At 42.1% G+C, this 25,079-nt stretch overlaps 1 protein-coding gene and 1 long non-coding RNA gene across 4 annotated transcripts; one reads left to right on the forward strand and one right to left on the reverse strand.

Moving 5' to 3' along the window:
• The first annotated feature begins 46 nt into the window (after window positions 1-46).
• LOC134295293 (uncharacterized) lies at window positions 47-19,382 on the forward strand. The gene is made up of 2 exons (XR_010001820.1): window positions 47-186; window positions 17,670-19,382. It is a non-coding gene; the product is annotated as an uncharacterized LOC134295293 (long non-coding RNA).
• Window positions 3,575-25,025, reverse strand: slc23a3 (solute carrier family 23 member 3). Of its 3 annotated transcripts, XM_008110092.3 has the most exons (12): window positions 23,159-25,025; window positions 22,372-22,535; window positions 22,071-22,165; window positions 20,564-20,637; window positions 17,690-17,871; window positions 16,695-16,818; window positions 15,341-15,488; window positions 14,569-14,822; window positions 12,817-12,922; window positions 12,128-12,295; window positions 5,032-5,127; window positions 3,575-4,465 (listed from the first exon to the last, which is right to left on the reverse strand). In XM_008110092.3, the coding sequence occupies exons 1-12, from the start codon at window positions 23,255-23,257 to the stop codon at window positions 4,068-4,070; spliced, it is 1,908 nt and encodes a 635-aa protein (XP_008108299.2). In that variant the 5' UTR covers window positions 23,258-25,025; the 3' UTR covers window positions 3,575-4,067. The 3 variants fall into 3 exon arrangements, with proteins under 3 accessions (XP_008108299.2, XP_008108301.2, XP_016849577.2); XM_008110094.3 differs by lacking the exon at window positions 12,128-12,295; XM_016994088.2 differs by lacking the exons at window positions 16,695-16,818; window positions 17,690-17,871.
• Window positions 25,026-25,079: the final 54 nt, after the last annotated feature.

The following is a 25,079-nucleotide window of genomic DNA, read 5'->3' on the forward strand; positions in this document are numbered from 1 at the left end:
AATCCTGGGAGTTGTAGTTTGGTGAGGCACCCGCCCTCTTTAGCAGAGGAGGCGAATGGCCTTGTGAAACTACGACTCCAGGAGGCCTCTCTTCTCTCCTTGGCCCTGCCACGCTTGGGATTGAATGAACCAGTTGTGAGCAACTGCGCTTGGAAGTTGATGAGACAATTCTGAACCTGGGTTGCTGTGAGTTTTCTGGGCTGTATGTCCATGTTCCAGCAGCATTCTCTCCTGACGTTTCGCCCACATCTTTGGCAGGCATCCTCAGAGGATGTGAGGTCTGATGGAAACTAGTCACGTGGGGTTTATCTAGCTGTGGAAAGTACAGGGTGGGAGAAAGAACTTGATTAGCATCGAAAAGCCTTGCAGCTTCAAAGCCTGGCTGCCTCCTGCTTGGGGGAATCCTTTGTTGGGAGGTGTTAGCTGGCCCTGATTGTTTTATGTCTGGAATTCCTCGGTTTTCTGATTACTGTCCTGATTTTAGAGGGTTTGTTTTTAAATACTGGCGAGCTTTATCCATTTTAGAGGATGGCAAATGGCAAACGTCCTCTGAATATATCTTGTCAAGGAAACCCCATGGGAGATGTACCTTAGGGTTATTGTAACCATGGAGCAGTCTTGAAGAAGATAATGTGTTTGATGGAGATGCCAGTTCCTTCACATTTCAGAACACAATTCTCCAAGTGTCCAGGTTCAGCTACAACAATTCCATCAACAGTTCCTTTCTGTAGTAAGGTAGTATTAATTAATTTCACATTTTGAGCCCTGGATACTACAAAGCTCTCGTGGGCAGGCTCAGAAACAATTATTGTTTCCTCTGGTCTTTCAACTCCTTTAATAATATCTTTAGTTAGCATTGAAAGGTTGCAGCTTTATATTCTCCAAGGAAGAGAAGCACATTATCTCCATAGTAAAGGTAAAGGTTTTCCCCTGACATTATCTAGTTGTGTCTGACTCTGGGAGTTGGTGCTCATCTCAATTTCTAAGCTGAAGAGCCAGAGTTGTCCATAGACACCTCCCAGGTCATGTGGCCGGCATGACTGCATGGAGCGCCATCACCTTCCTGCCGGAGTGGTACCTATTGATCTATTCACATTTGCATATTTTAGAACTGCTAGGTTGGCAAAAGCTGGGGCTAACAGCAGAAGCTCACCCCACTCTCTGGATTCGAACCGCGGACCTTTCGGTCAGCAATTTCAACAACGCAGCTGTTTAACCTGCTGCGCCATCAGGGGCTCCCAGTGTTATCTCCATATTTGGGCCTTAAGATCCTTCAGGGAAGCCCTTCTCACGATCCTACCACCTTCACAAGCACAGTTGGTGGGAACGAGAGAAAGGGCCTTCTCAGTGCCCCCCCCCCCCCCCCGCTTTGGAATTCTCTCCCTAAGGTAATCAGACAAGCACCCTCTCTAGCTAACTTTATGAAAGAACTAAAAAGCTGGATGTGGAAGCTGGCTTTCAAAAATGTTTGACTACTTCATTATGATGGTGGTCTTTTAGCCTTGTTAATACCTATTGGTTTAAACTGGTTTTGCAATATGTTTAAAATCCAGTACAATTTTAACTTATGTATTTCTTTACTGTGATATCATTTTTTAAACTACTGTTTGCGATTTTTGGTTATATATTATGTCTTGTCTTTTTGGTTTTTGTTTATGTATTGTGTTATGATTCTGTTGTGAGACGCCCTGAGTCCTTGTGGAGAGAGGGTGGGATATAAATAAAGTGAGATGCTTTGGTTCCCATTTAGGGAGAAAGGCGGGATACAAATAAAGATTATTATTATTATTAATAATATCAAGTTTATCCCTAAAGCTTTGATGCATTTGTAAACCTCATGGATGCATCACAAAACTTAGAAAGTTACTCTCAAAAAGCAATTAGCTTGGCACTTGTTGCAAAGTTTCATGAAGTGGAATGGCAATCCTTTTAATGTCTGGAAATGCTCTGACATAATCACTACATAATATCCTAGGCTTACTTGTTATGTTATTTCAGAAATGTAATTTCATAGCAGCCTTACTAGCCAAAAAGTAGTTACCTAAAGTTTATTACCTTGCTTGTAATGTGTTCCTTCCAAATATTGTGAGCCAACTAGTTAGATTATATGGTAAATTACATGTGAACATGGCAGAGCCTACATGAGCCATAATTTTCTGTATGACCCCTTATATACTGTAAATGAAGATCACATGAGTATATAGGATGTGGAACAAATGTTAAGATGAAGCTCAGGCATAGGTTTGATCATACAGATTTTGAAAATATTTATCCATTTAAAGCTGTGTTTAACAAGTCTTTCTGATTTATAATACCAGAAATATACTTATTGTTTCCTTTCATGTCTTTATTTTTGATGTTTGTAGACCATCCTACTATGCAATATCATGACATAATAAAACAAACCATTTAAAAACATAAATTTCTTCTAGCATTTTTTTCCTCTGGGAATTCCAAGGGGAAAATTTTCATATTTTCTCTTTCTCTGTAGTATTGCACTGTAGTTCAGTTAGGCCTGCAGGGTGACTAAGGATGAGGCTTACGTCATGCTTATCCTATGAAGATGTAACTAGGCCAGCATATTGGGAACTTGATAGCAAGTCTATTGTGAGCCAAATTTGTACTTGTGAGTACAGGCTTATTCCATCTTGTATATATTTAACGGCTTACTGATTAACTTTATTCATATGACTATCCAGGGTACTGGGAGAGGAAAACAAGTTACCCAAGCTCTTTTCATTACAGCCAAAGGTTCTTCCACCAAAGCCATTAGTTATTCTGTCTTTTCACAAGCCAAGGAAGTTTGGTGACACAGAGCATGATTTGCAGGCAAAAGTTCAAGGTTCAGTCTTCAACTTACTTCTCCTGTTTAAGGGAATCTCATAAGGAAAATCCCTCCAGTATAGAGAAAGTGGGTGTGCAGAATGCCATGTCTCTTTCTGTATGGCCAGTGTGCATGAAATAAGGTATATCCGGTGTGGGCAACTTGTGGCCCTCTGTGTGTTGTGCTGAGTTGTAACTCCCAACACAATCATTATTGGCTGTGTAGGGTGGGACTGTTGAGAGCTGTAACTCAACAACAAATAGAGGCCAGAAGTTGCCCATCCAAAACATTGCTAAAACAAGATAAAAAGCAATGAAAGACCATTCGGTGGACCTTCCGTGCTTCAAATCATGCTGGGAGTTGTGGAAAAAGTAATATTTTAAATCTCTGGTTGTAATCACCTAAAATTAGGTCCTAAAGAAAACTGACAGGTTCTCTTATTGGCAAGCAAAGCAATGAAACAGTAACCTATAGACCCAAGACTGCAAGATCGGGTGGGAAGATTCTTCCCTTGGAAATATATTTAGGTTTGTGACATTTAAAGATGATAGCGCTTAATTACAGAAAACGCAAATTCATTCCATCCTGAAAACCCTCGTGCAGACCTTTCCAAGTTGTGTTGCAACACGTTAGTGTGTTGGCTGTGGTGTGTATGTGTGTAGCATGAACATAATAAGAACCCTTTGAATCTATGTAAAATAAGTAATAAATCAGATAGTTTTAAAAACAAAATGAAAGATATTCGTGAGATATGTTGTGTCCCATACATTTTATTGCTATGGTTTATGTGTATGTCCATATCTCTTAGAAAAGGCTGATTTAATTTCCAGTTTGCTAGTAAACCTGAATTAATGTGTCATGAAATGACCCATGCATAAAACTGGTGTGTCACCAACATGAAATGTTTTGAAAGCTCTGCCCTAATGTATCCTAGTACAAATGAGTCATTTGCCTTCAGAACTGAGACCACATGCTCTGGCATAGCTCCATTTCCACATGCAGAGAAATTAACTGGGAAGTCTGAATCCAACTTGTCAGAAGAGGCAAAAAAGAGAAAGAAACCCAAGAGATAATTCTGATAGACATTTTTAGACACATGATCTAATCTAAAGGAGTATTTCCTTCCCCTTGGATCAGACTTCAATTTTTTTCTCCATCATTGTCTATAAGGCCAAACTTAGTTAACAGACTGAGCAACAGTCCTCACATATTGTTTCTTTCAGAGCAAGGACGCTCTTGAAGATCAGCACAAGGGGCTCATTTCATGAGTTGCTGGATTGCCACATCTATGGTTTTCTGAACTGTCTTGCATCATGCCACTCTCTTGCTCTAATTCCAAGTGCAGTTCTGACTCAAGCTTCACTGTTTCCTGTCTCAGTAGAAAATCTGTGGTTTCCCCTTTAGAACAGTACAGTTCATCCAGTGGGTAACTGTTCACAACCTCCCCCTTTTCCTTCTCCAGGGGACAGAGAAAACACAAAGGAAAGCCTTTGCACCATGAGTGTGATAGACATCGTTGCAGAACTAGAGGCAGCTCATATCCTTGTGCAAAACCCTTCTGACTCTGTGGCAGGAAATTCTCTCCAGCCTCTGGTTTGCATGAGGACACGTGGTTGAGCAGTCCACGTTCCTGCAGGGTACCTTCAAAATAATGACAGAACAACTTAGAACAGCCATACATTGTGGAACACAGAATTTAAAACTTATTTTAAAATGTACTGCATTCACATACTTTATATAAGAGTATCTTGTAGCACCTTAGAGATGAAGGTATGAAGCTGATAGCATAAGCATTCATAGATTAAGTCAGCTTTCTCAGATGCATGGAGTAAAGCACCTAGAATAACTTTGGAAGCAGATTGTATGTGTGAATAATAGCCATATAAATGCAAAACTTGTGGGTATGTTGCACTTTTTCCAAAAGAGTATTACAATCCTAATTATAGTCACTGCTAATCAACTCAAGCTTAAATAATTTCCATCATAATGACTGTCCCAAAGGTGGCTCCATCCCTCTATGATATCCACTATTAATGTGATAGCAATCATAAATGTTACACCTTGAGGTCTGTCATATATTGATTGTTCTGGCTTGATGTTGAAATGTAATTAATAATATTAATGACAGTAATAAAACCACCACCACCAAAGGTCCACTGCAGATACTCAAGGGGAGCTGTGGGGGCAGCCTCTTGCTATCTCTTTACCTGAGACTGTGTTCTCTAAGAAGAAGGAAAGGAACCCAGTTATAAAGGCAGGGTCCATTAATAGTGATAGGAGAAAGAGGTCCACGGGGATACAACCTGCAAAGAATGCATTCTGATTATCTTTAAAATACCATAATATGATTATCATATGTAACATGCCCATAAGTATATTCAGCAGAACTTCAGAGAAAATATATTTCTGCAAAATACAAGTTACTATTCATAAAGTCTGTGTGTACTTGGTTTATCGCACACTGAAATCTTTAGGGTAGGGCCTGATCCATTAGAAATACTGAATATATGGCTTCCTACATGTATTTATCTTTTAAAAAGTACACCTTCCCATTGCGAATGACCAGAACATTTTACTATTTAAAAAGAGGTATCGCATTAAACTGTCAAATAACAGAAGCGGAAGAAACAATATCACAGAGGTGGATGTTATGATTGAGCCTCATGGCTCTGTTACTGACAGACGTGGGCGTAAGACTCCTCGGGAGTCAGATACTCTCGAGGAGCGAGAGAGAAAAAGACTGCGAGACATATTTGCAGCACCATCTGACGAAGAATCTTTCGAAGGGTTTACGGAGAGAATGGAGGAGGGGCTGGTTAGCTCAGAGGAGGATGAGATGGATTGGACTCGGGTAAGGGAGGAATTGGGTGCCACTGGCCATGATGGGACAGAAGATGAATGGGGACCTTCAGGATTAGACCCATGGCTTAGCTGGAGGGATGGGACGGGATCCACAGCTGGAGATGCTGTTGGGCGTAGTCAGAGGTGTTCCAGCTCTGACGAGGAAAGTGATGAGGAAACGCCCGGGTTAAGGAGGACAGCTGACAGTGATGAAGATTTGTAACTGGCATAAAATGGGGCTTGGGAGCAATTGCAAATTGCGTCGGGCAAGGTAATCTGGGCAAACGCTTGGGGTCCGTGTGTGTGTGGGACGCTTCCCTGAAGACTTGTGTGCTTTCCTGTGCTGAGACCTTGACCTTCCGTCGTCTTTCTGACGGACGCCATCTCCTGCTTTGAGAACCCGGACTGAACTGACCACGGCTTGTCTTCCCCCCTTCTTGGACTTGGAAAAACTACAAACGTCTGCTTCTGGCTTTGATCTACGGAACGGAACTGGTCTACTCTACTTCTGCAATCCTTGGCTGAATTGCTCGTGTTGGAGATCCTGTCTACTGTGTGTGTGTGGGAGCGACGCAAGTTACTCTAAGCACAGTGCTGGCAGCAGAGAGGAATCTGCTGCCAATTAGTTGCATTCTTTGTATCTTTTGTTCCTTGGCTTTTGTTCTGTTAATACCTAGGCTGAAGCAAGCAGTTTGTTTTTACCCGGATTAAACTCCGGTTTAATCCGGTTTATCTTTTGAACATTTACTTTTGTCCCTTTTTGCTACTAAAGGCAAAAACTGCCTGGCCCTTGTGTTGTTACGGGCATTTTTGAGTTCTGTAATCTAATAAACTCTGTTACTTTGAATCTTGTGGCGTTCTGTCTTTGACAGATTGCCCGACGCCCATAAAAAGTTTATTGCAGCAATAAACCCGTCAGGAAGACGATGGATGAGTTAAGAGCCAAAGTAGACCAATTGCAAACGGCCTTTACCGTAAGCCAAACAGCTTTTGCTGTGAAAGGACATGTTTTGACTCCTGAACGCTTTGACGGAACCAGGTGCAAGTTGCCAACCTTTTTGGCACAAGTGGAGCTTTATTTTTCACAGCTCAGTGTTCATGCTTTTCCTACTGACACTAGTAAGGTGGCTTTTATTTTGAGTTTGTTGACCGGTCCCGCAGGACAATGGGCCACTAATTTAATTTTGGGAAATGACCCAGTCAAGGACAATTTGAATAATTTCAAAAAGTTGTTAACTGATACTTTTGGGGATCCTCTCCGCACGGAGAACGCTGGGTGGGCTCTGTATCGGTTGAAACAGGGAAAGGGGACTGTTTTGGATTACTTAAATAAGTTTAACCTGTATCGCCACCAGCTGGATTGGGGGGAAAATGCATTCATGCTTTTATTTACTGCCGGGTTAAGTGATATGCTCCAGGATGAATTAGCACGCTTGGAGCCGGCTGAAAGCTGGGACGCCTTAGTAGCTAAGGTGCTGCGTTTAGACGCAAGGTTCGAGGCTCGTAAACACTCAAAAGCAATGTGTGCGCCACCCATGCATGTAACCAGGGCACCTGTGGTGATGGGGGAAGAGCCCATGGAGCTTGGGGTCTTTAAAAAACTGTCTACAGAGGAAAAGAGCCGTAGGAGGCAGCTGGGCTTGTGTTTGTACTGTGGGAATGCTGGGCATTTTGCCAAAAATTGTAATGTGAAACCTTCCCAGCTTTCGGGAAAAGGCCAGCCCTAGTGCGACGTGAGTCCAACGCACTAGGGCTCCTCAAGCAGTCAACTGAGGGGAGGAAGCATGTTTTCGTACCCATTACATTATCTGTTGGGGGAAGGGAACTTGTTTCTACTCTGGCACTGCTGGACTCAGGAGCTACGGTCTCCTATATAGATATTGAGTTTGCTAAGAAGCATGGCATTCCTAGAGTGCGCAAGGCATGCGACGTGTGGGTGGAGGGAGCAGATGGGAGACTGCTGGAGACTGGGGTGGTTAACCAGGAAACCTCAGCAGTAACGTGGGAGGTGCAGGGAGTAACGGGAACGTTTGTGTGGGATATTACGAGCTTGCCTAGATATGATGTGATCCTGGGGATGGATTGGCTAGCTGTAGTAAACCCACAAGTGGATTGGGCAACACGTAAAGTGATCTTAAAGAGGCAGGATTGTTGCACTTTAAACGTTACTCATGCTGATATGGAGGGAGTGCCTGCTGAGTATGGGGAGTTCTCTGATGTATTTTGTAAAAGAGAAGCGGACAAATTACCACCGCACAGGCCATATGATTGCGCCATCAAGCTGGCAGAAGGTGCGAAACTGCCAGCAGGGAGGCTGTATGCCTTGACTGTACCGGAAAGGCAAGCTTTGCGGGAGTTTTTAGATGAAAATTTAGCCAAGGGGTTTATTCGCCCATCTAGTTCTCCAACTGCGGCACCAGTATTCTTTGTAGCCAAAAAAACTGGGGAACTTAGGTTGGTCTGCGACTATCGGATCCTAAACAAATACACCATTCGGGATAGGTACCCGCTCCCTTTAATCTCGGAACTGTTATCAAGGGTGCAAGGGGCTAAGGTCTTTACCAAGCTTGACCTGCGGGGGGCCTATAACTTAATCCGTATACGGGAAGGGGATGAATGGAAGACGGCATTTAACACGTGTTTCGGATGCCACGAGTTCCGAGTCATGCCTTTTGGGCTTTGTAATGCTCCTGCGGTCTTCCAGAGGTTCATGAACGATGTGTTCAGGGACCTAATTGACCAATTTTTAGTGATTTATTTGGATGATATCTTGATTTTTTCTAAGGACGAGAAAGAACATCGTCAACATGTCAAGCAGGTTCTGCACCGACTGCGGGCTAATGGGCTTTTCGCCAAGGCTTCCAAATGCGTCTTTCATGTGCCTGAAGTGGAGTTCCTAGGTCATGTAGTGTCAGGTAGGGAACTTAAAATGGACCCACATAAGGTTGACGCCGTCAACTCATGGCAGGAGCTGAAAACTAAGAAGGATGTACAAAGGTTCTTAGGTTTCGCTAATTACTACCGGGAGTTTATTCCGAATTTTGCAAAGCTCACGGTACCTTTGACGCAGCTTCTGCGCAAGAAACAGCCATTTGTGTGGGGGCGGGAAGCTCACGAGGCGTTTCTACAACTTAAGTCTAGTTTTCAATCGGACAACATACTAACCCATCCTGATGTTGACAAACCGTTCGTGGTAGAAGCGGACGCTTCTAGCTACGCGTTGGGGGCTGTATTGTCTCAGAAGGACTCCTCAGGGACCTTGCGTCCCTGTGGATTTTACTCGCGGCAACTAACACCCTTCGAGCAGAACTATACCATATGGGAGAAGGAGTTGTTGGCGATTAAGGTGGCGTTTGAGGTGTGGCGGCACTGGCTTGAAGGGGCACGGCACCAGATCGTGGTCAGATCTGATCACAAGAACTTAGAGCACTTGCAAACAGCAAAGAAGTTAAACCAGCGTCAAATCCGATGGGCTTTGTTTTTCTCCAGGTTTAACTTCAAGGTGCAGTTCGTAGAGGGGAAGGCAAACTTGCGGGCCGATGCTTTATCCCGCAAGCCGGAGTTTAAGACCAATGAGCAGGTTGTATGTCAGACCATCTTGCCTACTGCCTCTCTGTGTGTTGTAGATAATGAGCTCGGGTTACATGACCAGATCCTTGCGGCTCAGAGGGATGATGTGTGGACACAGGAGCAACTGATGCTGCTCTCAGCAGGTAACCGTACCATACTGCCGCATCTACAAGATCAAGACGGAGTATTGGTACGCAGGGGGCAGGTCTACGTACCAGTGGGGGCCCTCAGGTTGGAGGTGATTAGAGCCCACCATGACGAACCCATGGCTGGGCACTTTGGCAGATTCAAGACCGTGCAGCTCATTACCAGGAGCTATTGGTGGCCAAAGATGCGGCAAGACATTCTGCGCTTTTGTGACAGCTGCGCCGTTTGCCAGCAGAGTAAGACGCCTGTTGGGCGCCCTAGAGGGTTGTTGTCGTCTTTACCTGTTCCGGACAGGCCATGGCAAATCATTTCCATGGATTTCATTTCAGATTTGCCTAAGTCTGGGGGTTATACTTGTATTTGGGTGGTGGTGGATTTATTTAGTAAACTGGCTCATTTTATTCCTTGTTCAACCATTCCGGCGGCCCCTACGTTGGCCTTACTATTTACTAAGCACATCTATCGTTTGCACGGAGCACCCGAGGTGATTATTTCAGATAGGGCTCCGCAATTTGTGTCACGCTTTTGGAAACATTTCCATGAGTGCTTGGGGACTAAGTTAAACGTTTCTTCAGCTTTCCATCCGCAAACGGATGGACAGTCGGAACGGGTTAATGGGCTCTTAGAGCAATATCTGCGTTGTTTTTGTTTAGACCAACCCACGGCTTGGGTGAAGTGGCTACCGGTGGCGGAATTTGCTTACAACAATGCGGTGCACACATCTAGTCAGTATACGCCGTTTGAGCTAACTTATGGTTTTCACCCACGGGGAGGTGTGGCGCCGTCGACCAATGTGGTCTCTTCGGACCCTGTGTACCGCTCTACGGAAATGGCTGCATTGCATGATGTTGCCCGTCGCTTACTGCTGGAAGCTAAGGCAACGCAGAAGACTCAGGCTGACCGCCATAGGCAGGCAGGGGAGGAGTTGGAAGAAGGGGATTTGGTGTGGTTATCTTCCAAACATATTAAACAGGCTGGGGGAAAGTTTGCGCCTCGGTATTTGGGTCCCTTTCCTATCGTTAAAAAGATTTCTTCCGTTGCGTTTCGTTTGCGTTTACCGTCTAGTTTAAAGGTCCATCCAGTCTTTCATCGTTCACTGTTGAAACTTGATACCTCTAGTCGTCGTGGTGCTATAGCGGAGGGTATCACTGCCACTTCTCCGCCATCGGGGGAGGAGGCCTTTGTGAGAGGGGATAGTGTTATGATTGAGCCTCATGGCTCTGTTACTGACAGACGTGGGCGTAAGACTCCTCGGGAGTCAGATACTCTCGAGGAGCGAGAGAGAAAAAGACTGCGAGACATATTTGCAGCACCATCTGACGAAGAATCTTTCGAAGGGTTTACGGAGAGAATGGAGGAGGGGCTGGTTAGCTCAGAGGAGGATGAGATGGATTGGACTCGGGTAAGGGAGGAATTGGGTGCCACTGGCCATGATGGGACAGAAGATGAATGGGGACCTTCAGGATTAGACCCATGGCTTAGCTGGAGGGATGGGACGGGATCCACAGCTGGAGATGCTGTTGGGCGTAGTCAGAGGTGTTCCAGCTCTGACGAGGAAAGTGATGAGGAAACGCCCGGGTTAAGGAGGACAGCTGACAGTGATGAAGATTTGTAACTGGCATAAAATGGGGCTTGGGAGCAATTGCAAATTGCGTCGGGCAAGGTAATCTGGGCAAACGCTTGGGGTCCGTGTGTGTGTGGGACGCTTCCCTGAAGACTTGTGTGCTTTCCTGTGCTGAGACCTTGACCTTCCGTCGTCTTTCTGACGGACGCCATCTCCTGCTTTGAGAACCCGGACTGAACTGACCACGGCTTGTCTTCCCCCCTTCTTGGACTTGGAAAAACTACAAACGTCTGCTTCTGGCTTTGATCTACGGAACGGAACTGGTCTACTCTACTTCTGCAATCCTTGGCTGAATTGCTCGTGTTGGAGATCCTGTCTACTGTGTGTGTGTGGGAGCGACGCAAGTTACTCTAAGCACAGTGCTGGCAGCAGAGAGGAATCTGCTGCCAATTAGTTGCATTCTTTGTATCTTTTGTTCCTTGGCTTTTGTTCTGTTAATACCTAGGCTGAAGCAAGCAGTTTGTTTTTACCCGGATTAAACTCCGGTTTAATCCGGTTTATCTTTTGAACATTTACTTTTGTCCCTTTTTGCTACTAAAGGCAAAAACTGCCTGGCCCTTGTGTTGTTACGGGCATTTTTGAGTTCTGTAATCTAATAAACTCTGTTACTTTGAATCTTGTGGCGTTCTGTCTTTGACAGAGGATCAGGATTAATCATGAAAACAAAGCACTTGCACGAACCAATCAGAAGTAGAATCCAAGAAATAAATCACACTGTGGCTATTCAAACAGCTGCCACTTAAATGATGAAAGATACAAAACTTAAGGCAAAAGGCTGGCAAAATATAAAGGATTATTCAATGTTGCCTGGCAGTTGCCTTACAGAAGGATTTCCAAAACTGCATAAATGAAAAGAGACTATTCTTGACATTCATAGATGTGATTTTATGTAGAGCAGTGGTTCTCAACCTGTGGGCCCCCAGAAATCCTTCAACTCCCAGAAATCCTAACAGCTGGTAAACCAGCTGGGATTTCTGGGAGTTGTAGGCCAAAACACCTGGAGACCCACAGGTTGAGAACCACTGATGTAGAGGCAAGTGCTTTGTTTGCGCATCCTAATAACTAGAGCCGTTTGTCCTATATCCTCAACCCTGTGCATGCAGAGTTCCCATTCTCAGCACCTGTGCGCAGTGACCCTGGTGCAGCAAAGAGCCACCTTGGAACCAGCAGCCCCATGAACATGGTGAAGCCCACAATGAAGATGTTCCTGCCAGACTCAATGTCTGTGTATTGGAAATAGGAGATGCCAGTGCCCACAGCCACACTGTATGTCACACAGAGCACTCCTCCTGAGGTTAGGAAGGAAAAACAAAGTAAAGAAAAGCCTCAGCAGTTAAAGTGGTGTCAAACTGCATTAATTCTACAATCTAGTTGCACGCCAAGATAGTTAGGAAATTCACTCTTACAGTGGGCCCTTGGTATCCACCAGAGTTTGGTTTCAGGACCCACCATGGATATCAAACTCCATGGATAATCAAACCCCATTCTATACAACAGCATAGTGAAATGGTGCCCTTTATATAAAATGGCAAAATCAAGGTTTACTTTTGGAATTTTTAGACAATATTTTCAAGCTATGGATGGTTGAATCCACGAACAGTGGCATTTGTGGATATGACAATCTGACTGTATTCAGAAGGCAGTTGAGTGATTAGGCCAGGCAGGAAGATATTTCATAACTTGTTCTTCAATTATGTTTGTCTGAATTATATTCATATATCTCTCCCACATATACTATAAAACAATTTGTGGTATGAGATATACCAGCAGAGATGTGGATAAGAAAGGAAGAGAAAGAAGTGTTTATTACCATGAATTCCCAGAGGAATAGTGGTCAGCAATCCCATGAGCCTGGGAGATAGGCCCAAGAGCACACATGCCAATGCAGCAAGCCACACTGAGCGAGATGAAGTAGTCTAAATAAGGGAAATGGGGTGTGAGATGTTGCCTCGGCAAAACACAGCATTGCCTGCCCAAGATAATCTTTAGTTCCCACATGCATGTCCACCATTCAAGGTTCCCTGCATTCCACAGAGTGTCAAGGAAATGTTGCTAATAGAGAATGAAAAAAATGGAAAACAATATACAGATACAGAATGGACATTAGTCTGGAGAAAAAACATCTCAGTGTAATTTATTTCCTTTGGGAAATCTTTCATTTTGGGCATAATGAAGATGATATTGTCCTGTCCATAATAACTATCTGCTTCACTTTCACCTTCCTTTGAAGAGACAATTCATGTTACTATTGCAGCTAATAAGCAGGTAAAGTCCAGAAAGCTTTTCTGTAATATTATCCTTTCTAGTGAGTCAAATTTGAGGCACCGTCTGTGTGTTCACTATAAAATTCCATGAACAAGGCAGTGCAATTGCACAATACAAGCCTTGTCTAATTATGTCCTCAGCAGCAGCACCTGTTTATAGCACAACTTCTTCTCCATGTGTAGCAAACATGAAAACTTCAGTTTTTATCAAAAAAAATCAGGATGGAAAACAAACTTGCACATTTCAATAGTAGAGCAAATATTTTTCAGATACTTTTCTATGTTTACTATTAAAAACCATATCTTTAATATAGCATACACAAAACAAAGCAGAAAGCAAATTAAATATTATTCTACCCTACCATCAAAACACACCAAAAAAATTAAAAGTTGACTTTCTGCCCTCCAAACCAAAACAGACAAATAACATTCACTTTCTTATTTCTACTTAATATATATTTAAACTTCTACCTCAAATCATACAAAAAAATTTATAGTCAAAACCCACAGGACTTATCTTTATTCTTTCTGATTTTTTAAAAAGTTCCCAATTGTTTACAAAGTTGTCCAAATACTTCTCTGTGCAACTGGTTGTTGGATTGTGTGATCCTTATGGTTTCTTCAAATTTTCTGGTTCTATTATTGTCTTTAAACAAAGTAGATAGTTTGGCCATTTCTGCCATTTAAAAAATCTTTTGAATCCAGTCTTCTTTTGTTGATATCTCTACAATTTTTTGATTCTGAGCATTGTTGCAAAAATTCTATAGTGTAGCACTTTATAGTTCAAGTTCTTAATCTATCTCTCTGATTTCAACTTCATTCTAATTTTGAAAATATCTTGAATCAGCAACTGAATCTGCTTCCAATATTGCTACATTTTAGCCACACATCCACCACATATGATAAAAAACTTTCTTCTTGTATTTTGCATTTCCAGTATGTTCACTTTTATAGCATTTCTAGAGAAGTTACTAACAGTCAGAATAGAAAGTAGCAGGCAGAGAATAGACTATTTGCTTTTTGCTACCTAAGCTGCTGGAGAGATTTTGGAAGTTATACTGCAAAATGTCACTTTCTCAAGCTTTGATATTAAACTAGACAAATCACTTGCCTGGCTCCCTAAAAGGCAGCTTTGTGCATTAATGATGGACAGCAAGGGTGAAGCTAATGCCTAAAGGTGATGATCGCCTCATTTTCCTTTGAGAAGTGCTACCTACTGGTTCCCCTGAGAAATCTCTCTCAGCATCTACTTATGCCTCCACAAAAGAAAATGCCCAGGGCCCAACCCAAGCCCTTACCTTGGTCAGATGAGCAGCACAAGTATTGGACATGCTAGATCCAGTACCGGAAACACTCCCAAGTACAGCGGACAGAAGACTGCCGAGCCCCTCTGCACAGAGTCCTCTGTTGCATGCATGTTGTGGTGGGACTGGAAGCCTTAGGACTTTGCTACATAGCACATAGCAACCGACAGAGTTCACACTTGCAATGATACCCATGGCAACACCAACGCCCGCTGCACGGGTGCTAAGTGTTGGCCAGCCCTGCTCTCCTAAAAAAGAGCAAGAAAGATGGACAGTAAAATAGGAGGACTTAACTTGTTGAAGCTGCATGGTATTCATACATATACACAACACACTCGTACACACTACAGGTGTACAAGTTTTTTGGATTTTTTCAGATTTTGAATACTTCCATGGACACGTACACATATATACAATGAGATATCTTTAAGATGGTCCCCAAATTGCAACACAAAATTAATTTATGTGTCATGTATACTTTATACACCTGAAGGTCATTTTATATAATATTTGTAATAACTTTGTGCATGAAACAAAATTTGCATACATTGATCTATAAGAAAGTAAAGATACTACTATCTCATTCACTCGATTTTGGAGTGTTTTGGAAATCTGGATAAGGTATGCTCAACCTGTATTTGTAATGTTATATTGTGGTTTTAACATTATGAAATGGTTTTGTTGTTATTTTTATGTTTCTGCTTATTGTTCTGTTTTTGTTTTTTGGCTGAATAACATATTATTGAAGTAATAGGTAACTACATACCTGGATAAGGAATCTTGATCCATGGGGACAGCAAGGTGCTGTTGGTGAAGGTCAGGTAGTGTGCGGAAAGATGTAGCATCTCCCATGATGTTGGAACAGGTCTCAGAATCCCATAGACAAGCCAGATCCCCAGGAATGGCAGCATTATCTATGAGAAAGCAAAGTGAACATGAGAAGAGCCCCACTGCTTGTCCCTGGATCTATCCTTATAATGAAATGGAGACCACCTAATTTTGTTGGATTCCAATGCACATCAACAGGCTGTCCACCATCAAGAATGATGTATGATTTGAAGGACCAACTCATCCCTCAAAAACACACTGTCTAGTAAAATGCTAGCACCCATTGTCTAAGGCATTGGTGGACTCTGAGATAGTGAAAATAGGAAGAAAGTGTCCTCTCTAAATAGGTGATCAGGTTGTTACAACTGAACTAGATTGCTGTACACAAGGAAGGCAAAAGCAAGTATTCGTTCCTCTGGGATTTTAATCCATACCCAAGGTTGTCCCAGTTTTAAGTACTTTGAAGAGTGAAGAGGCACAGTAGGGTTGGCACATCTAAAAAACCATACTGCAGTAATACTACAGCATATAGACTTCTGAGAGAGAAGCTAATATGTGCATTTAGCTACCATTACATATATTTGCACACATACACACATACATATACATATTCAGCTAGCCAAATTCATGCTCTTAACCTCACAGAACCATCATTGCTAAGATTCCCTTAGGTAAGGGAATTGACAGCCACTAAACTAGTTTAAGTTTGTGGTGTATAGATATGTCCTGGAGCCCCATATAATAGGAACAACACCTTTCTAACCCTATGGGTCAAATGCAAAATTAATTTACCTCTAAATTAGGATAATACCACGATATCCCTCCCAATTCAGTTTTTAGAGAAAAGGTGAGCAAAATGCAGGCACCCAGATATTCCTGGGCTGCAGTTGCCACCATGCCTCTGCATTGGCTATGCTGACAAGGGTGGTGGTGGTGGTGGTGGTGGTGGGGAGTTATAGTCCAACAACATCTGCAAAGATCCCACTTTCCCCGACCTTTTACTGAAGGGTCACAGTCTTCTTTCAGCTTAAATTCTTGGAAACCATAATCTAAATTCACAATACTAGCATTAGTTTAAAGCGTTTGCTGCCAGTAACTAATCCTTCAGTAATGCACTTCAGCTTTTTATAATGCAGAAAACGTAAAAGTTTGTATCATTGGGAAGGACCAAGGCCATTTGGGGAAGCTCAAAGAACCAATTGCCTGAGTTTTGCCACTCCTGCTTTAGAAATATAGGAGATGTGAAGAGAACACAGTGGAGACTGACAAAATGGTATTTCATATATTCATACCGAAAATATATGCAGGGCTGGGACTCTCAATCTTACAGAGAACCCTCTTGCTGGGATCCTTTGGCAGAGGGGCAATTGGCAGGAAGCCAGGTGCTGGGATAGTAAAATACTCAGCAACACAAGCCTAAAAATAATGGAGAGTAAGTGATGTTCAGCAACATGCTGCCACTTGTGCAGAGCATTGTTTTACAAATACGCACATACCACGAACTGCATGTGTGGAATAACAACTCTAATTTGTCTCTTGACTTAACTTAGGGATAGGAATTGTGCAGCCCTCCAGATGTTGAACTACAAATAAGAGGTGGAAACCTCAAGTAATAAAGTCCTAAACACTCGCTTTTTTTTTTTTTTTTGGTGGGATCCTTACATTCATTTGAGGGGCCCCTGGTGGTGGCGCAGTGTGTTAAAGCCTGAGCTGCTGAACTTGCAGACCGAAAGGTCCCAGGTTCAAATCCCAGGAGCGGAATGAGTGCCCGCTGTTAGCCCCAGCTCCTGCCAACCTAGCAGTTCGAAAACATGCAAATGTGAGTAGATCAATAGGTACCGCTCCAGCGGGAAGGTAACAGCGCTCCATGCAGTCATGCCGGCCACATGACCTTGGAGGTGTCTACGGACAACGGCGGCTCTTCGGCTTAGAAATGGAGATGAGCACCAACCCCCAGAGTCAGTCACGACTGGACTTAACATCAGGAGAAAACCTTTACCTTTACCCTTCATTCATTTGAACTGAAATCTGAGCATTTAAAAATGTGAGTAATTCATATTTTTCATCAGAATACTCAGATATTTGAATTTAAATTTCAGCACTAATATATCTAGCCTGCTTCAGAGCCTTTCGGAGTACATGAAATGCAATAGCTAGAAATTACTGGACAAAAAGAACTGCCTTCTCTCTTCTTAAGACTGCACCTTGCTGAATGATACCAAAACAGTATATGCTGATGCTAAGTCTTTGCTTGTTTTTTTTTCAAGAGCACTATTGAGGAACATACAGCAATGCAACTCCCCAGTTCTCTGAGCAGAGAAGAGCAGCAGGTCTGTATGCTGAAAGTCCAATGACAGAAAGGCTCGGAGCCAGAACCATAGGTCCACAACGATTAACAATCCATCCACAAGCACCTGACAGCCCCAGCACTATCTGCACCAAGGCTGAGACCAGCACAGCACCAGAAATCTGGAGAAAAAAGAGAGAACAGGGTTCAAATGATATGCCTTGTTATCTGTCTTTTGAGTGCTGGCCCCACCCACTTTGCTTCAGGAGGCAAGATGGATTGAGAGGCCTATGGGGACAATGCTGGTGGGAAAGCTATAGGTAGATTGGCAATGATTCATAACACGGGTAAGAGAGGAGTCTGGAAATGTACTGATTTCTTTGCAGAACCTGATCTACCAACAATGAGGCAAATGGTGTAGGCATCAGATACTGGAGGTCCACAGTTACCCCCAACCCACGGCTCTTCTCAAGTTCTCACTATTTTCTTCTGTAGAAGGACAGAGCTACATGGTCTGTCCTGCACCTTCTAAATTGTTATTTGGAAAATGAAGGACTGCATATCTGCCAGTGAAGAAGGAATATTCAGCTGTCAGTACAGTTTGCTTTGTATTTGAAATAGATATACAGTAGAGTCTCACTTATCCAACATAAACGGGCCGGCAGAACATTGGATAAGCGAAAATGTTGGATAATAAGGAGAGATTAAGGAAAAGCCTATTAAACGTCAAATCACATTATGATTTTACAAATTAAACACCAAAAACATCATGTTTTACAACAAATCGACAGAAAAAGCAGTTCAGTACATGGTAGTGTTATGTAGTAATTACTGTATTTATGAATTTAGCACCAAAACATCACAATATATTGAAAACATTGACTACAAAAACATTGGCTACTAACAAATTGACTACAAATAAAGATTGAATTGCATAAAATGAATTTACAGTAGCAACATTGTCGGAAATTAAATCCATAAAAAGTTCAATTCTTGCTGTCTAGAGAAATAGCTGTGGATCGGGGTGGGAGGCAAACTACGTTGGATAATCCAGAACATTGGATAAGTGGATGTTGGATAAGTGAGACTACTGTATTTAAAATCCAGTCATTTATAGCATAAATGTTAACTGGGATTGAAGTGAGGGGGATAGAAAGAGGGGATATGAGCATTTGTAAGTGAGGGAATGCAGTGAGAGGGTTAAAACAAAACTTTCCAAACATTTCATGTTGGTAACATACTTTTTAGACATGCATCATTTTGCAACACAGTAATTCAGTTTTAGTAGGTTAAACCAACCTTTTGTGAGAGATATCAACACATACATACATACACGGTAATAACAAAATCTATGCTCCAATTCTGTGGAACTCATTGCCTCCATATGTTAGAGCAATATCGGAGTTGCGACCTTTTGGAAAAGCGCTCAAGACTTGGCTGTTTGGTTGTGCATTTAAGTAAATCAGATCTAATTTGCCAAATAGTCACTGTTGAATGTTTTTAGGTTGAATGTTTTTATGTTGAATGTTTTTATATTGTGGAATGATATTTTAAATTGTAAGTCGCTCGGAGCACTCTGGTGGAGAGCGACTAATTAAGAAGTGAAGTGAAGTAAAGAAGTGTATGTGGACACAGCATATCTCATGAAAACCTTTCATTTATATATTTGAAATATATGATTTATTACTTCTTTCTCATAGACTCAGGTTTCTTATTATGTTCATGCACAAAGGAAGAACTGTTTTAAGCTACAGACAATGCGGACACTTGCTCATTTCTGGTTTAAAATTATTTAGCTGCTTGTGCTCCCTTTATTTTATCAGTTTTATACTTATTTATTTATGCAATGCTTTTGACACAAAATACACACCTACACACTGCAGCAGACACACTAATGTATCACTGCACACAGTTTGGAAAACTCTTGAGTTAGAAGGAAGAGATAAGAGTGTTTGCAAGGAATATGATTTGAAGCCATGGCTGGAGAGAGTGAAGGAATGGAAGCATGGAGTAGGAATATTTGCAAGCAAGAGAATGAGATGAATGGAAAGAAGTGGCGAGGGGCAATTGGCAGAGGGGCAATTGGCAGGAAGCCAGGTGCTGGGATAGTAAAATACTCACAACACAAGCCTAAAAATAATGGATAGTAAGTGATGTTCAGCAACATGCTGCCATTTGTGCAGAGTACTGTTTTACAAACATGCACATACCAAGAAGTTGTTAGCAAAATGAAGCACAAGATTTTAAGCCAGGGCTGTAATGCGCAAGGAGATCAAATGAGAGAGCCAGGATTGAATGGGTAACATTTGTGAGATTTTATTGCAAGACTGAAGAGAGATAAATGGAAAGAAAGGGGTGGCAGTGTTTGTGTAGGATGAGATTTTTCAATTGAGACTAGAACGGTGGTTCTCAACCTATGAGTCTCTCGGTGTTTTGGCCTACAACTCCCAGAAATCCCAGCCAGTTTAACAGCTGTTAGGATTTCTGGCTGTTGAAGGCCAAAATATCTGGGGACCCACATGTTGAGAACCACTGGACTAGAATGAGTGATGGGAAGTGATTGAACATTTATTTAGCATTTGATTGCCACAGAAGCAAGCCAAGGCTTCTGGAGAGGTCACTTTTGAGTCTAGAGTTCATATGCAGCCCTCAGGCCACACTTTGCCCAGCACTGCTGTGATGGGAGAGTAGATGCCTTCAGCTTCTTGAATGATAGCAACATGATGCATCATATTCTCACATGACATCAGCAATGCCATGCCTTCAGTGCTAATATCAAGCCAGTATCTCATGTTCCAATACCTCTTGATATCTGCCCACCCACACTTTCCAAACTAGCCTCTTAGGCTGAATTAATAGTTCAAAACTACCAACCTCACAGAATAACCAATGCCAGTTTCTCGAGTTTTCACAATGTGGTCCAGTGCATATCTCAGTAGCCTCAGTGCCTAGAAGGGAGGGAAGCAGAGATGTATTCCAGTTTGATAAACAATGAAATAAAGAAGGCAATGCGAAGAAGAGCATCTTGGGATTCATGGGAATACTAAATAGAGTACTGATGTCACCAGGGTCGGTCCAACAATGAGGCGAATTAAGCGGTCGATTCGGGCGCAAAACATACGGGGATGCAGTCGAGACTGCTTTTTCTGTTGATTTCTTGTAAAATATGTTTTGATGCTTAATTTGTAAAATCTTAATGTAATTTGATGTTTAATAGGCTTTTCCTTAATCCCTCCTTATTATCCAACATTTTCGCTTATCCAACACTTTTATTTTTCAGTGATTGGTTGGGGGGGGGGCAAAATTCTGTTCGCCTACACTTGAAAAATACCTAGGGCCGGCTCTGGATGTCACGAGAAAATGACTTGCAGAACTTAGAATGGAATGCTGATGCACAAGATGTGTGAAAGGTTCCCCCCAAAACTGAGTTTTGAAAGGCTGAACAAAAGCTTAGGCCAATCCCTCGAGAGGAGCACGCCTTTCCTAATCAAAATATAAAATAGAGGTTGAGATATGTCAGAGACTAGTGAAAGCCATAGCAGTAATGGCAATAATGTAGGCCCAGTAGAGTTGTCATCAGAATACTTCTTTATGTTTATAAAACCATACGGCACTTTATCACTGTTACTCATTTCCATGATATAGCACTTTATGAAACCTGTCCCCACTGGTTCACTTTTAATTACTCTGATTTTATCTGCTTGGATTTTAATGTATTGTCCATTATATTATTTTGTGTATCGTTGAAGTGTTTTAAGTTTTGTCAAATATGTTGTGTTGTTGTTCGGGCTTGTCCCTGTTGTGAGCTGCCCCAAGTCCCTTCGGGGAGATGGGGCAGAATATAAAAATAAAGTTTATTATTTTTATTTATTATTATAACGTTCAATGTAATATTAGAATATGCAGTATTCCAATGAAACCGCAGCAGACATAGGACCAATCCCTGCCCCACATGCAATGTGAATGATGCATGGCAAAATGGACTTACAGTGGCTTCAGTAACATGGATGTCATTTTAAAACCATGGTAGTATGATTAATCATTGGCTACACACCATATTAGTAAAATCAAACTTTCAAAATCATAGATCTTTACTGCCCCCAGCAGGGTACAAAACACAAGAGGACAACTATTATATTTCTGGCTTGCTTGTAAGCTCTTTGAGAAGCATGTGTTTGGCCAGTTATGCACCTCAGGTCTATTCATGTGCAGCCTAATAGAAACCACTGATGGATAGTTTCCACAGTATGATATAAACCTCTGTTAGATGCAGTACTGAGGGAAAGTTGGTGTTGGGAACCTTGCTATCCTTTACCCTTAGCGTAGTGCCCTATGCTCAAATAATGTGGAGGATGGCCGGGTGTTATAATCCATAACTCACTGTTTCCTTTTGATTGGAGGCTGGGAACCACATGTTGAATCAGTGCCATGGCAGGGATAAGGAACTCAAAGGATGGAGCCTGAATGAGTGGCAATCTGCAGAGATGACAATAGAGAGGAGCATATATCGAGAAGCCTTATGGGAGAAAACTGTTAGTCCAGGACTAGAGAGAACTAAACACCTTTAAAAGTAAGCAGTCCATCTCTGCTGTAGTTATGCTTCTACAAATATTTGACCAACATAAAGAATAACTAAGCAAAACTTTTAAGATTCTAAGGGGAGGTGCACAGAGGACACTTACCTGGATCCTAGTCCACACTGCAAGGCTGTGGCAATGCCACAAGCAAAGAGGTTGCATGCTAGCAGTTCATCCCAATTTGGAATGCCATTAATTTTCTCACGTGGTAAGTTGGCGATAAAGAGAAAGTATATGATACAGAGGAAAGACACCTGGACCAGGAGATGCTGGGGAGAAGCAAAAAGCAGGCTGGGGTGAGCTATGTGTAGTACCTTGATCCTTGTATAGAAAATAGCATGACATACTTAGGCTTGATGATACCTCTCAGTCTACGTCCAACATCATTATTTAAACAGGGTAAGTCCTATCATTAAGCAGAGTGAAGCACATATCTAAACCTCTATTATGCATCAGGGGGTGAAATGACTAATAGTCATTTTTTAAAACTGGAAGATAGGAAGTTGCCTGTGGATTTTTGTGCTTCAGTAATAAAATAATGTGCATGGCTTTAGGTACTATATACCTACCCAGCTCAGCAATGATTTGGGTTGACCCTCAGCCTGAGATTGGGATTCTGCTTTTGCTGGCTTCCCTTCTCAACCATGATCGCAGACCCACAGAACAACCCGCACACATGCCATGCAATGGAACACCCCTTTTGTTCTGTAATACTCAATGGCAAGTAGTACAAATACTATTTGCATTTCAGGAAGCAACCAACCTTCTGTAGCCTCTCGCTCATATACATTACCCATATCTCACCACCAGAAACTCTTCTGTTGCCTGTTCATTACTGCCTTCCATGTGATTCTTTTCAAGTGCTGTGTTATTGTCCATCAACTCAACTTACCTGCACAGCCAAGAAGCAACTCAGAGGCCATGAAGGCAACCTGGGATCTGCATAAGCTTGGGTAAGGATGCTTTGAGAAGACCTTCTAGCTTTGTTCATGCTCTCAGTTGCTTCCTTTCCCTTTTTGCTCTTCTCCTGTGCAGAACACAGACAAGAAACAGGCTTTCTTTCCAGCTCCTCCTCTTCCTTTCTTTATAGCCTTCACTGGCCATGTGCCTCTAAACTTCCACCTTTGGCCCTTCCAGCCATAACTCCTCTTGGGCCATAACTCCTCTTTCAGTTAGACATTAACTTGGCATGTCCAGTAAGAAACCCTCCTGGATGGAAAAGGCAAGGTTGAGCTGGTATGAGCCAGAACAGGCTCCATGAGCAGCACAAAGCCCAGAAATGATAATTTTTGGACTACAACTCCCAGGATTCTCCAGTCACCATGGCCAATGTTCCTTGGAGTTACAGTTTAGTGGCAGCACCAAAAATCTTTGGTTGAGAAGGCTAAAGACCTTGTACAATTGCAATCTTCATTATTCCATAACATTGAGTCATAGCAGTTACAGTGGTGTCAAACTGCAGATTCCAGATTCTAGATCAAGGGTCCCCAAACTAAGGCCTGTGGGCTGAATGCAGCCCTCCAAGGTTATTTATCCAGCCCCTGCCCTAGTTGTTAAGAGTCATTCTAAACAACTTGAAGACACACAACAACAATCCTCATTAACTTGACTATCTCATCAGCCAAAAGCAGGCCTATACTTGCTATTGAAACACTGGTGGTTAAAATTGTTCATTTTAAATACTGTATTTTTTTTGCACTACAAATGAGATGTGCAGTGTGCATAGGAATTCCTTCACGTTTTTCCCCCCAAACTATAATCCGCCCCCCAACAGTCTGAGGGACCATGAACCAGTCCTCTGTTAAAAGTTTGAGGACCCGTTACAGATGAATCATAGTGAAAAATCCAACAGCATCATACAAAAGGCACTTTTCCTCACTCTCTTCCATTCCAAGATTGGCACCATTGCCTGGGCTCTGTAATGCAAGATACATTGGCTACTTGGCTGCATCATAGTTTTGGCAGTTTCCCTAAGCAGAAGGAAAGGTTACTAATAATGCCTCGTTACTTGTATGATTAACTATGTCGAACATGTGTTTTCCAAACACTTTGTATACTTGTAGCTAGGAAGACTCAGTGGGACATCTTTACCATTCTATCCCAGGAGGAGGAGGTGGTAGAGAAGAATGAATGTAACTTCAATTGTTGACAAAGATAAGATCAGAGCAAAGAGTATATCAATTTGATAAGAGATACACAAGGTTTGCAAGATGTGGGGGGGGGGGGAAGGATAGTTGAATATCCCTGATGAACAACTGTCTCAAACTATTTTCCACATATAAAATGCACATCAGATATGCACATTATAGCAGGAGACAATTATTACTATATATGTAATAAAATAGGTGAGCTGAAAGTTACTATTAGGTACATTAAGTACTGGCATTTGTTTCAATGTTGCTTTAAAATTAAGATTAAATTGAAGAACATCTCATACTTCATAGCACACTTTTTGACAGATTCAAAGAAACCAGAATTGTCCTGGATCAAATCACAGGCTTATCTGATCTAATTTTGTTCAGAAATGCCTCTGAGAAGCTCATCAATAGAATACAAATTCATAGGCACCTTCCTACTCATTATTTTACATCTTGTATTCAGAGAAAAACATAAGCTTTGAGAATTCAAACCTTACTGTTAACAGAACTAATGATGACACTGTTTTTAATTCCAGGCTGTTCTTGCAGTCCTAGCTCCTCCACAACAGATATTTGCCCAAATGTTTTACATTTCTAAAAAAGGCAACTTGTGAAATTTGAACTCACTGTGTCTTTACGGATACTCCTCCCACACAGCGTAAGAAGGAAAACAAG

The sequence above is a fragment of the Anolis carolinensis genome, chromosome 1, assembly GCF_035594765.1.
Source record: "Anolis carolinensis isolate JA03-04 chromosome 1, rAnoCar3.1.pri, whole genome shotgun sequence".
NCBI classification, from domain to species: Eukaryota; Metazoa; Chordata; class Lepidosauria; order Squamata; family Dactyloidae; genus Anolis; species Anolis carolinensis.